The following is a 13,244-nucleotide window of genomic DNA, read 5'->3' as shown; positions in this document are numbered from 1 at the left end:
GCGTTCATGTTGGAGTCGTTTTTTGTAATTCCACTCAAGTTCAGACAAGAATAATTGGCTAAAAGGTCAAGTTTCAGTCTTATTTCGTCGATGTGCGTCTGAAAAATAAAAAATAAGGCTCATTGCAATAATTTTCGCATAGAAAATCAAAAAAAAAAAATTTCCGGTACCGGGAATCGAACCCGAGCCTCCTGGGTGAGAGCCAGGTATCCTAGCCACTAGACCATACCGGAGCAACGTAAAATGGTATTGTAAACACTTAAATATAACATCATACTTTTTTGTATAACTACATATATGCGCACGCACATGTTTAACAGTCTGAATTTTCCCGCGTTTTTTATCTCATATGAGCTCCCTGGTACCGGCAGAGAAGCATACAAAGGTTTATTTATTCTCCCTCAGAGTTCGGTCGTAATTCGGTCGGTGAATTTTTTTTATATTCACTCTATTCCAATTTCATTTTTCATCAAAAAACATTAAAAATATTTTATCAATATTTTACGTGATTATTAAATATTCAAGTGTCTGAGAAAATAAAAAGTTACTGCTGTTGAGTGGCTGAAAATGTGGTTCTGGTATAATTGCCGCAAATCGAGTAATTTTTCACCTGAGAATAATAATATTTCATATTTGCAATTACTGGTCAGTTGGACCTCTTATCAAAAATGGCTGACCTCTGAATTTTTCTCATAACTTAGAGGTGTCAATTACGTATAAAGATTTTGAATAGTATTTTATTTAATAGAACATTAGATCATAAAAATTCTGCTCATTATGCCGAGGGTTAAAGGATCACCAAAAAAATGTGTCAAATCCAACACACCAACTAATTCATGGGTTTTTCTGATGAAAGGTAAATAAAAAAAAAACAAAACCACCGATCAATCGTTCTTCAATAACTTTTTTTATTTTAGGAGATGGAATAGAAGGTCCAGATGGCAGTATACCAGATATTGTAAAACTTAGACACCCAGCATCTAATCAACCAGCGATGTTTCTTTTTAGTCCTGGAGATGTAACAGTTCAAGAAGTTTTAACTGTTGATGAAAATAAAAGATCTTGGTTCATTGATGATAATGTCAAATCCGATGGAAAAATGCATTTGTCAACGCCCATTGATCCTATATTTCTTGTTTTACCTTATCTAAGAAAGTCACAATATGCTATACCTATGGATCAGTTACTCAGAGATGAAGATTACCCAGAGATTGAAAGATTAGCTCGTTGTCAGAATTTAAAACTTTCACTAGTTGCTGATCGTCGTGGAGATGAATCGCTTCAAGCTTATAAGTTTAATGAAGAAAAGACGATGTCTTGGCTGCAGAAAAAGGTTGAACGAGTTTCTGAAGTACTTAGACAAAAAGGAATTTACGTCTCTCAAGGAGCTGTCAGTGCTACTTATGTCAAGAGTAGTAAAAACGAAGGCGGAACTGACAGTGGTAAGTCTCTTTTTTTCATTATTAGTTTCAATCTTAGGAACATTTGAAGCTTTAATTTTTGTTTCTTGATAGAATATTTACGATACGCTCATGGAATCGTCTCAGAATATTTGAGTGAAGATTTGTCAAAAAATTGGCTCAGTTTCTTAATTTACCCGAAGAAATAGAAAATAATCCAAAGCGAAAACTTACTAGTCCAAAAGATACATCTGATACCAAACGAGTTAAAAGTGAACATATGGAATCTGAAAGTCCTCCAAAAATGCGAGCATTAGATCTAACTAAATCTGAAAAGGTTTATATTTAAAATTAATTAATATATAGTCTGCTTTATTTTGGAAAATTAATCATTTCATTTATTTTTAGCCACAAAAACAACCAACTAAGAAAGAACTTACTAGACAGAAAGCTGCAGCTGGATCAAAAAGTATTGCCAGTTATTTGAAAAAAAAATAAGTTAGATAATAAGACTGTTTGAATGTTTTTATTCGTGACAATCGATAAACCGATTTTATTGATATTTATTAGTAAATTACTTTGAACTGAAGGCAGCAACGATCATACGCAACTTAAATATTGTGATGTTCTACTCTTAAACCGTATTCTAATCATAAGTGAAAGTTTGCCAACTGGTTTTTGTGTAAATATTGTTCGTTACTTTATTCAAAAACAACTTCAATATTTTGTACAGAATTTTTTTTTATCATATTACTGTCAGTGTCCTGCCAAATTAAGCATTCAATTTCCATATTATATTAATATTAACGTTCTATAAAATAACTAATTAAGGAAGTCTGAGTATTTCGCAATAATCTCAATTAAGATGCTTCAAATAATGTACTTAGAATGGTACTTAGGATTGTCCATTATTTGTCTAATGATAAACAAATTAAGACTTGGAATATTATACTATTAATATTGTTCAATCTTTATTAATTACATAATTATATTAAAACAGTAATATAGAAAAATTTCCGACAATTTTTATAGCTATTCTGTTATCATTTTTTCTGATGTTTCCGCATCACGACATTTGGCATGTTGTAACTCCCTGCGGATTTCTGGAGTAATTGAAGGATGAGATTGTTTCCGTAATAAGTCTAGTAATGCTTCTTTTTGCTCTGAACTTATATCACTTTTGTAACGTTGCACAAACGTTAAGAAAGCCTGATGCCATAAAACTGGAAGCTCTCTGGTCTCTCTTTCAAATCTGTAATTATATGAATTATGTTTAATCATCTGCTACTTATATGAGTTTCACATCAAAATTTATAGTGTATTTTTAGTGTACTATTCAAATTCTTGATAAAAAACATCAAAGATTAAACATTGGGTTAAAAATAATTAACTGAAATCGTTTTGTAGGAAACATTTATAGAAACATACTTGAAATAAAAGTGAAGTATAACAGCAAGTTTTGCAAAATGTCTAGGAAACAAAATTCATTTATCCATTGTTTTTTTTTAAGCCTGACCAGACTAGATTAATAAGTTTTATAAAAGATATATTCAATATGCATTTTTTAGCTTTAAGTTTTTCTATTTTAAACCAAATTAAGTGCTCAAGATATTATGAATGTCAATTATATTGTTGTAAAAGGTTTAAGTTATTTGATAAAAAGTACTTGAGTAATTGAATAATTAATTTTGATATTTTACTTACCTCAGGAAATGAAATACAACTCCATCAATTACCCGATACGGTAAAGCATATTTTTTATCTAGAAATATTCTCAGAAAAATACTATTAGCACCTGTGTAATCCATTTCAGCAATTTTCAATATTGCAGCAGATGAATGAAGGATTGGAATTGAATTTTTCGCAATTACTGACCCAATAATAACGGCTTCTCTCAAAGTGCAAGTTCCAGATTCTAGCAAAGGTAATATAATGCCTTTCATAAATCCTCCTGGCTTGAAAAGAGCTTTTCTTAAAGCTTGATATAAATGGAAGTTTAGCCTTTTGTATTCAGCTAAATCATCTCTTATTCTTGGAAGTAAAACTAAATTATAAAATCTTTGAGCCATTTTTTCTTTAAGATTAGACGCAAAAATTCTTGTTGCTTGGTACATTGCAGCTGCTGACCACTTTGGTGGGTCTGTAATATATAAAATTTGTTCCCAATTTCTGAGACTTGGAACGACTTTAAATGCTTTTGGTATTTTTCCACTTCGATATTTAGCTAAAACATCTCGAACTCCTTCGTACATTGCTCGTACTCGAGGATCTATTTCTTGTACCTGTAGAGAACCCGCATCAGTAAACTGTGTTTCAATTTCTGTTTTTTTCTCTGTTAATTTTTCCATTATTATATCAGCTAAAGTTCGAACAGAAGGTCTGTTATGATCCATAAACATTTGTAAAGCTCGTTCATCTTCATCATTAATTTCAATATTTTCATAATATTCATTTCCTGTGACTTCCTCTTCACTCTCTGCATTTTCATCATCACTAAAATCAGGTCCTAATTTTGTCAGTGGTTTTTGTTTGCTTGAAGAGTCCTCATTTTCTGCCTCCAGCTCCATAAGCTGTTTCCTGGCTTGTGACAAAATTTTCTTGGACAAATTGGCGTCAACAAACTACAGAATAAAAAAAATTAATTAATCATCACCAATTAAACATACTAAATATAAAGGAGATAGTTTATGAAAAAACTTTTACAAATATTATAAATAATAATAAAACAAATTTTCTAACCTCTTCATCTTTATCATTGCGTAGACGAACTTTATGTCTATCTTTTCCTTTTACTATTTTATCTCCTTCAATTTGATCAGCTAGAGAAATTTTCGTAGTTTCTGGTTCCTTTTTGGATACTTTAATTTTTTTTGCTTTACCCATTTTTGTTGATTTTTAATTACACCAAAATATCAATCAAATACACGTGTGTACATTTGCACTTATAAACGCCAATCAACACATGTTTCTTTTCAACATTTACTTCATGGATAAAACAGATCCATTCAGAACAATCGATAATGTAGAATTCAATTAGCTTCAGCTGCTCCCTAGGATACGAAATCAGAACTACTTTTATTTACGCGGGAAATGACCTCCAACAACAAGCCAAGTGTAAGGTTATAACATATTGTTTCCAGCAGCAAGTGTCGTGCAGACTTACTGTGAATTTAATTATTTTAACAACCATTAATAATTAAAATGGCTTCGAAAAGATCTCGAGATTACGCAAAAGATAGAGGTTAGTAAAAATATATTTTTAATTCATTTCTGCTCCAAATGTGTATATTTTAACTCACAATATACTCGGTATGTTAGACTAACTCAATCACACTAACTCAAACTTTAAAATAATTTTCCATTTAATATCTTTTTTTTTAATTTCAGAGCAATTAAAGGTATTTTTAGAAGAATTTGTAAAAATGGATGATAAATCTGGTCAAAAATTCTTTATATATAGGGAACAATTAACTCGGATAGCTCATAGGGAGCAAATTGCACTTACAATAGATCTCGATGATATTCATGAATTTGATAATGAATTAGCAGAGGCTATTGCTAACAATGCTCGACGATATGTAAATCTACTTTTAGAGGTAATTTAATTATTATTTCAAACTTTCATAGAAATTTTTCTTTCAACATCGACTTGCAGAAAATAAAATTTTATGTTTTATTATTTTTAAGCTTATTCAAGAAATGTTGCCGGATTTCAAAGAACGTCCAGTACCACCTAAAGATGCTTTGGATATTTATATTGAACATCGATTGCTGATGGAAGCAAGAAATAGACATCCTGGTGACCAACGTGATCCTAGAAATAGATACGCTCCGGAATTAATGCGTCGATTGTAAGTTAATGCAATTTTTTTCTTTAGATTTTCTAAATTAATATTAACACATTAAAAATACATTTCTTCTAAATATCTACAGTGAAGTAAACTTCAAAAACTTTGATGCTGCTAAACAGCTGTCAGTGCGAGATTTAAAAGCTGGCAGCATTGGAAAATTAGTAACTGTTCGTGGAATAGTTACAAGATGTACAGAAGTAAAGCCTATGATGGTCTGTGCTACATATACATGCGATCAGTGTGGTGCTGAGACTTATCAAACTATCCAATCTCTCAGTTTTAAACCTTTGAACATGTGTGAGAGTGACGACTGTAAAGTAAACAAATCTGGTGGTAGACTGTACATACAAACAAAAGGATCAAAATTTATCAAATTTCAAGAGGTCAAAATACAGGAACACAGTGATCAAGTACCTGTTGGACATATTCCAAGATCATTAACTATTTATTGTAGAGGAGAAACAACAAGGCAATGTTTACCAGGAGATCACGTTGTATTTACTGGAATATTTTTACCAATTAATAAAACTGGCTATAATGCAAATCCCGGAGGTGCTTTGTTGAACGAGACATTTTTAGATGCTCACCAAGTCGTTACATTAACAAATCTACAAACTGCAGATGACAGCAGTAAACAGTTGACTCAAGAAGAACTCGACAGCTTCATGGGAGACGATTTTTATACTAAATTAGCTACTTCAATTGCTCCAGAAATTTATGGACTGATTGATGTAAAGAAAGCTCTTTTACTTTTACTCGTTGGAGGAACTGATAAGAAAAAAGGAGATATTAAAATTCGTGGTAACATCAACATCTGTCTCATGGGAGATCCAGGAGTAGCAAAGTCTCAATTGTTAGGATTCATTACTCGTTTGGCACCTCGGTCTCAATATACAACAGGACGTGGATCATCAGGAGTTGGTTTAACAGCTGCAGTTCTGAAAGATCCTCTTACTGGGCAAATGATGTTAGAAGGAGGTGCTTTGGTTCTCGCTGATCAAGGTGTATGCTGTATTGACGAGTTTGATAAAATGGCTGATGCAGATAGAACTGCAATTCACGAAGTAATGGAGCAACAGACCATTTCTATAGCTAAAGCTGGTATTATGACCAGATTAAATGCTCGAGTATCCATTTTAGCTGCTGCTAATCCTGCATATGGAAGATATAACCCTAAGAGGACTATAGAACAGAACATTCAGCTTCCTGCGGCTTTATTATCACGTTTTGATCTCCTTTGGCTCATTCAGGACCGCGCAGACCGGGATAACGACCTCCGGCTTGCTCAACACATTACTCATGTTCATCGTACTGGAGTTCAGCCTGCTACAGAAACTGAAGCTCTGGACATGAATTTGATGAGAAGATACATTGCACTTTGTAGAACACTTGAACCTATGGTTAGCCCAGAAATAACTGATTACATTGTTGAATCATACGTAGAGATGCGAAGAGAAGCAAGAAATAGTCATGATAAAACTTTTACTTCAGCAAGAAATCTCTTAGCTGTTCTACGTCTATCAACGGCTCTCGCACGCCTTAGATTATCTAATGAAGTACAGAAGGAAGATGTTGCTGAGGCTAATCGTTTAGTGGAAATGTCCAAGTATTCAATTAATCATTCTGAGACTCAAACAATAAATAGAGGTGTGAGTACAGCAAATAAAATATTCCAGTTGATCAGAGAAATTGCTGGAGATTCTAAGACAGTTAAAGTTTCTGAAATCTTAGAAAGATGTACCAATAAAGGATTCAATCAACATCAAGTTGATGATTGTATTGAAGAATACGAAGAACTTAATGTTTGGCAAGTGAATCAAGCCAGAACTCAACTTACCTTTTTTTAAAATAAATTAAACTAATCATTTTTTTTATCCAAATATCAATTTGATGAATGAATTATTTAAGTAAAATTAGTCGAATTCGACTTTTTAGACTATCTCTTCAATAAGCGCTACTTTGAAAACTGTATTTTTATGAATAAAACTGTATTAAATAAATTTTTAATGTTTTTAATGATAATGAAATATTAAAATGTAATTTTGATAAAAACTTTCAAGTTGTACAATTAGCTCAGTTAATAATAAAAACTTTCTAAACAAAACTTTATTACCATCAGATTTAGGCGGGAAAGTAAAAATTGTAATACCACGCATGCGTGAAATCCCCGCTCTTCAGCGTCGCAATGAACGCGCGCACTAGTTCATCCCTTAGTGCAGAAACTGATCAGTTGCGCGCGGACAGTCTACCGGTACTTGCAATAATTGCAAGTGTGTCGAGAAGACGGGAGACACGATACATTCGTTCGTCGTTTCGTGTCTTTGTTTCGGTTGGTGAATTATTCGCGTTTTATCTTTTTATTGTCTAAATGCATATATGTTAAATGTTTGTGTATAACGTATTAAGATATTCCCGGCAAATAAGTGTCGCTGCGAATTTGTCGATTCAAATACGCCGGTTATGTCGATTAAATGTGTAATTTTAGTAAATTACTGTCGAAATATCTTTTGACAAAGTTATTTTATTTATAAAATAAAGTAAACATCATTACAGTGAAGGTGGAGTAATAGTTGATTTTGAACAAGTGTCAACAAAATATAAAAAATGAAAGTGATCTGCTTAACAATTGTGTTTTTATACCTGATTGGCGGTGTCGTTTCGCGTTCCACTAGATCTACAAGACGACACGGAGGTGGAGGTGGCGACACTCCAGGAAACTGCGAATCAGTTAGACCCTTTTTTGAGCGTAAAAATATCACAGTTGATTTCACAACAACGTTTCTCCCCAGCGACATTTCGTTGAGTAAGTAAATTTAATTGACCATTTGCGGTAAATTTTTGTTTACATATCAGTTACCTAAATTGATCAATTATTGGCAAGTTAAACCCACATGTATGCTTTCGATACTTTAAACTATCATATGAAATTTAGTGTAGAGCTGGTGGAATGTCAATATATCATCCATTTATTGACAATTGAAGTAATTTATTTTCGATTGTTTGAATGGCACATTTTATCAGTCATATGATGAAATATAGATACAATGTAATAAGACTTGAATAGACAGACTCAGAATTATTAACAGTCAATTCTTTGTGATTTAATTCAGTAAAAATATCATGTCTTGGAGTTATCAGTATCAAGAAAATATGCAGTCTTATACAAAACCTACATTAAAATGATATAGAAGCTCCAATTTTAATTTAATGTTTGAATACTGACGAAATATTTATTGCGTAGATGAATACAAGTTTATTCTTTTTTTTTTTTTTCATTTTAACTCCAAATTAGGAGGCATAAAATAAATATTATTGTATGAAAAGTTAAATATCAACTGACAATAATTTTATTACATAAATTAAAAATTCAATTTCGATTTTGGAGTAAAAAAATAATCTTCAATAATTTGATTGCTTTTTTAAATTTTTTACTATATCTTATAAAAGCAAATGGCATCATTTGTTAAAAAAAAATTTTTTTTAATAAAAAATGTAATTTAAATTCCATTTTATGTATTTACTCTAATAGTACATGATGAATTTAAATTACAGAGACTCTTCAGAGCAAGTAAATTGAGATATGGAAAAAAGTCTTTTAATAAATCTGAAGATTTTCTTATATTATATATGAGCTTAAGATATTCACAGGATTAACCTCTCGACATTTTTTTAACCTTTTCATTCCTCTTTACCTCCCGGCACGCTTCCGGCGCGTGCCGAATAATAATCTAACGGATCTTGATAGACGTGTTGAGAGATCTTGTAACCAGATCTAATCGTGATTATTTCTTAATCCTCTCGTACTTATTCTTCCTATTTAAAATACCATCCAATGTCACACTGGTGGTATACATAAGTACCAATGCTAAGAGAAGCACGATTATTATCACATTTTGTTGGTGTTGCAATCTAGACTTAACCTGCCCCTTTACACTTTTGACAAACTACTCAGTATGTATATATAATATAAAAGGATATACATAAAGTAGACAAAAAGATTCCCACTAAAAAGCTTTTATATACGAGGGTTGTAGGTTTTTTTACTCAAGTCATTTGCGGTGAGAAAAAAATAAAAACGATAGAGTAGCATGATCAGCAGACGAAGAAAAAGGAAGAGAAGAAGAGGGTCTTTGCTATAAATCTGCTATAAAATATATATACAACTACGCCAACGCATGTATTTCGAAATCGTTATTTTGATGATGAAAAGAAAAATATATATATATATATATTAGATGATGAAGAATCGTAAAACATTCTTGTTATAAAGGAATAAAAGCATTTTCAAAACAAAAAATCATGTGACGTCTTTTTCCACCTTTATATCATATTTTGTGACCATTTAGTATTTTTCTCACAAATTTTTCTTTATTGGTCAACCAAAAATAAATTTATGATGAGGAAGAATGAGGCGTTGATGAAGGTATATAGAAGTAAATGATGATGTAAATGACGACTTAAACATCCACCTCGAGTTTAGCGGCAGGTAAAGTTAGATAAATATCGAAGTCGGAGGCTTAAGCGATCAACCAGTCGATCGGGACATTAACTCTCGTGACAGGCACCAAGTCGACTAATCGAGCCAACCAGTTTTGCGGCCGACTGTGGCTGATTTGCTCATTTAGGTTAATTAAAGCATCCTCACGCTTCTTGCCTCCTATATTCCCGACTCTTTCTCTTAATCACTTCCCCTTTCCATCATTTCCCGCGCTATTCTAAACATACTGTGTATGATTCTATGCTATTAAGGTAGTAGTTGAAGTCCATGGCATCATTTCGAGAGCCTCGTAACGACAATTTGCATGATTGACAGCGTGTATTATGCTACAGGCGTTGGTTATTGGTGATAAAGCAGAAGGTAGCCGGATAAGCTAATAATGCTTCTTATATTTTGTTTCCTTCGCTATTCGTTTTATATCAACTGAAGGTTGACGATAGAAATACTCGAGAAATTCCTCGAAACAAACCTTGCTATGTTTACATTTTGATTACATAGAATTCGATTGTTCGAACGGTATTCAACTTATTTCACTATATTTGATTATTGAACTGCCATTTTATCTTTATATTTTCTTCGGCTTTAGATGTATCCCTTGATTTTATCTGAAATTCCCAAATATTGGAGTTCAATTTCAGTTATCTATTTATTGGATTATCTACTATATACCATTCTGACTGTTATTTTCTTTTATATAATAATTATTTTACTTTCTGAGAGGATTTAATTTCTGTTAAATTCATTGAACATATTTTTTAAAATCATGGTAATGATTGATATTGATAAAAACCAATTTTTATTTAAAAATCAATAGTATCAGTAAGTAAGAAATTTAATTCGAACGAAATAACGTTGAGTTCTATTGGAGTAATGTGCTGTAATAATATTTTTCGCTCTATTTAACGCTCGTTAGTTATCATAGTATATCAGATAAGAATTCTAAATCTATCAAAGAGTTTTGTAATTTTTTATTTTTTTTATTTTACAAATTCAATTCAAAATATATAATTTCAAAGAAACGATGTATTTTGTGATGAATATTATTTATGTTAAACTTGTCTTGTAAATCTTTCTTTCATCGAAAACTTCTATAAAATATTATCGATTCTATTTAATTACCTTTTCGTTGTCTATAAAATTGAAAAATATCTGTAGAATCATCTTTATTCCAGCAAGTACCTTCAGCAAGATTTTTACAATCTGTTTCTACAGCAAAAATTCCAAAAAATCGTAAATTTCTATCGTAAATTTTCCTTTTATGTTTTGTTCAAAGATTTTTTTGACTGATCTGATATTAAAAGGTTCTGTAGAATATTGGTTAATTTTATTTTTACGAGCCATCTTTCTGTACACTCAATCTGATTAGAAAAAAGTAATTTTAGGAATCTGTTCAATTCCGAAAAAATACATTGTACACAGGATAGTTTTATTTTTCACAATTATTGGAAAAATTGTTTCTCTTCTGTGTTTCGTCCATCCCTTCAAGATGTAATAGATACTGGAAACACATAAAATTCTTGCTTACTAGTAAATTTTCATCTGTACTATTTTCTTGTTTATCTCGTATATGAAAGAAAGAAATAAAATAATAATATAAAAATATATCTATTGTTCATTGAGCATCATACAAAAAGATAAAAATTTTTTTCCTTATCATCTGGGTTTTTCAGATTTTACTTTATGACATAAATGATGTAAAAAAAAGTACAATTATGTCCATTTTTATTCACAACAGTTTCTTATGCAAGCCGAGAACTATAATTATTAATTAATATCATGATTTGCACTTTTTATCGTGTGAAAAATAGTTTATTATATGAGATAAAAAAAAATAAGGGAATGATTCTTGCACATATTCTTATCTTGATTTATAAATTAAATAAAAATATTTGAGGTTGATTAATTTTTTAATATTAAAATCACAAACCACAAAATTAATTAATTTTCTTCGAGTTACGTAAATACTTTTATTTCTAACTTTATTTCTATCGTGAATTATTCTAATAATTTTACATCAAATATTAAAATAAATTATTTAAAGTAAAATTTTCGTATTAATAATTATATTTAACTGCTATTTAAGGTATTAAAACATTTTAATCTCTAAAATATTGTTCAGACCTAAATTTCAAATTATAAAATACATATGCAGATTTTATTTCTTCAAAATACCAAAAAAAATACTTCAATTCAAATGACCTTTCTTCAAATTTTTTCATTTCACAATAATTACACTACACAAGTTCACAACATAAACTAAAACTCCATTATTACTTAATAAAATATTTGACTCATTGTTTTTTATTATGATTACACTCTTTTACAAAATGAAAGTTTAAAAAGTCTAGTTAAAAAACAAGAGTAATAAAATGGCTTTCAACATAGATATTAAACGAAAAAATATTTCAAATTTATCTTGAAGCTCATTTAAAAACTCTTTAGTCATAAATTAGTATTTACTCAAGCTTGTAACATTTTTCTCCATCATTGCACGATATTTTCTACATATGTACAAAATGTCAAAGGACTGTTGGAGTAGTTGCAAATTCAATTTCTCGCTGGCTGTCTTGTTTCACTATGTATATATCCTTAAACAACCTACAAAACAAAAAATAAATTAAAAGTTGAGTTTTAGAGACAAAGATATAGAGTACACGTTCATGTAGAGACTGTTGGCTTCCGGGTATGTCGAGTCTGGGATAGATATATGAGCATGCAACGACGAAGCTCGACTCGAGGCCGGATCCAAGACTGTAACGTGTATCATTATACCTCTCTACCTCGTATATAATACAATCGCGCGACCATAGCGTCGATTTGTGCTTCCCAACGATCACATCCAAGGGTCGAAGGTGTCGAATGCCGGACGAGGTCACGCGAGACGAGAAGACTGTGAAAGGTTCAATCCTCAACGTGGGTATATGAGAAACTATTTCATCCCACGGGATATCTCTTCTAAGAGAGCACCTGCACAAATACATTATTTTAACCTTTATCTATTGTTTTTATCTATGTTTATTATTTTTACCAAGGGTGGAATTTATAGGATGATTTAGGCCAATAAATTCATCAGATTTTTTGTTTATTTACATTTTTCTTTCTTATTTAGCCCTGTGTGTGATGAGTGATGATGCATTGTAGAATGTATAATAAAAATGAGGAAGCTCTCTACAAGACTCCAAGGGAGACCCAAAAACCTTTTAACACACTTTCCGTCACCCAGCCCTGACCTCAATGCAATTCTCTCTTAGTAAAGAAACATCTTATTTTATATCAAAATTCACCCCTCTGCCAACAAAAAATACTTCCTTAATGCTACTATAAATTACAGCTATCATGTAGGGAATATTTCTTGTGCTGTTTATTTTACTTCTTGGATTTTTTCATTGTTTACTAGAAGTTTTTTTTTTGATTAATTATACCTAAGAACAGAAAGGATTCTTGTTTGCAAAAAAAAATATCAGGATGTTTGTAACTATTTCATAGATAAAGCCA

General features: G+C 31.1%; 4 protein-coding genes and 1 non-coding gene across 5 annotated transcripts in view; 3 read left to right on the top strand and 2 right to left on the bottom strand.

The window, feature by feature from the left end:
- Positions 1-161: 161 nt before the first annotated feature.
- Positions 162-233, bottom strand: TRNAE-CUC (transfer RNA glutamic acid (anticodon CUC)). Its single transcript has one exon. It is a non-coding gene; the product is annotated as a tRNA-Glu (tRNA).
- Positions 234-284: 51 nt separating this feature from the next.
- LOC118072341 (ribonuclease H2 subunit B) lies at positions 285-2,883 on the top strand. Its single transcript, XM_035092119.1, is given in 5 exon segments — positions 285-856; positions 918-1,442; positions 1,515-1,565; positions 1,568-1,737; positions 1,809-2,883. Coding segments are annotated over 5 exon segments (915 nt in total). The 5' UTR covers positions 285-777; the 3' UTR covers positions 1,899-2,883.
- On the bottom strand, positions 2,345-4,371 carry bys (Bystin). Its single transcript, XM_035092118.1, has 3 exons — positions 4,140-4,371; positions 3,105-4,021; positions 2,345-2,652 (listed from the first exon to the last, which is right to left on the bottom strand). Exons 1-3 carry the CDS (start codon positions 4,281-4,283, stop codon positions 2,433-2,435), a joined length of 1,281 nt encoding a protein of 426 aa, XP_034948009.1. The 5' UTR covers positions 4,284-4,371; the 3' UTR covers positions 2,345-2,432.
- A 119-nt stretch (positions 4,372-4,490) lies between these two features.
- On the top strand, positions 4,491-7,242 carry Mcm7 (minichromosome maintenance 7). Its single transcript, XM_035092117.1, has 4 exons — positions 4,491-4,641; positions 4,788-4,996; positions 5,088-5,251; positions 5,334-7,242. Exons 1-4 carry the CDS (start codon positions 4,602-4,604, stop codon positions 7,096-7,098), a joined length of 2,178 nt encoding a protein of 725 aa, XP_034948008.1. The 5' UTR covers positions 4,491-4,601; the 3' UTR covers positions 7,099-7,242.
- A 250-nt stretch (positions 7,243-7,492) lies between these two features.
- dally (division abnormally delayed protein) overlaps positions 7,493-13,244 on the top strand; it is a 63,770-nt gene continuing 58,018 nt past the window's right edge. The window contains exon 1 of the mRNA XM_035092414.1: positions 7,493-8,054. Coding sequence (XP_034948305.1) covers positions 7,856-8,054 — 199 coding nt within the window. The 5' untranslated portion in view covers positions 7,493-7,855. The remainder of the gene's footprint in view (positions 8,055-13,244) is intronic.

The sequence above is a fragment of the Chelonus insularis genome, unplaced genomic scaffold (assembly GCF_013357705.1).
Source record: "Chelonus insularis isolate UGA/USDA-ARS -01 unplaced genomic scaffold, ASM1335770v1 contig_93_pilon, whole genome shotgun sequence".
Classification (NCBI taxonomy): Eukaryota; Metazoa; Arthropoda; class Insecta; order Hymenoptera; family Braconidae; genus Chelonus; species Chelonus insularis.
Note: the sequence above shows the minus strand (reverse complement) of the source record. Positions and strands in the feature narration are given on the sequence as shown.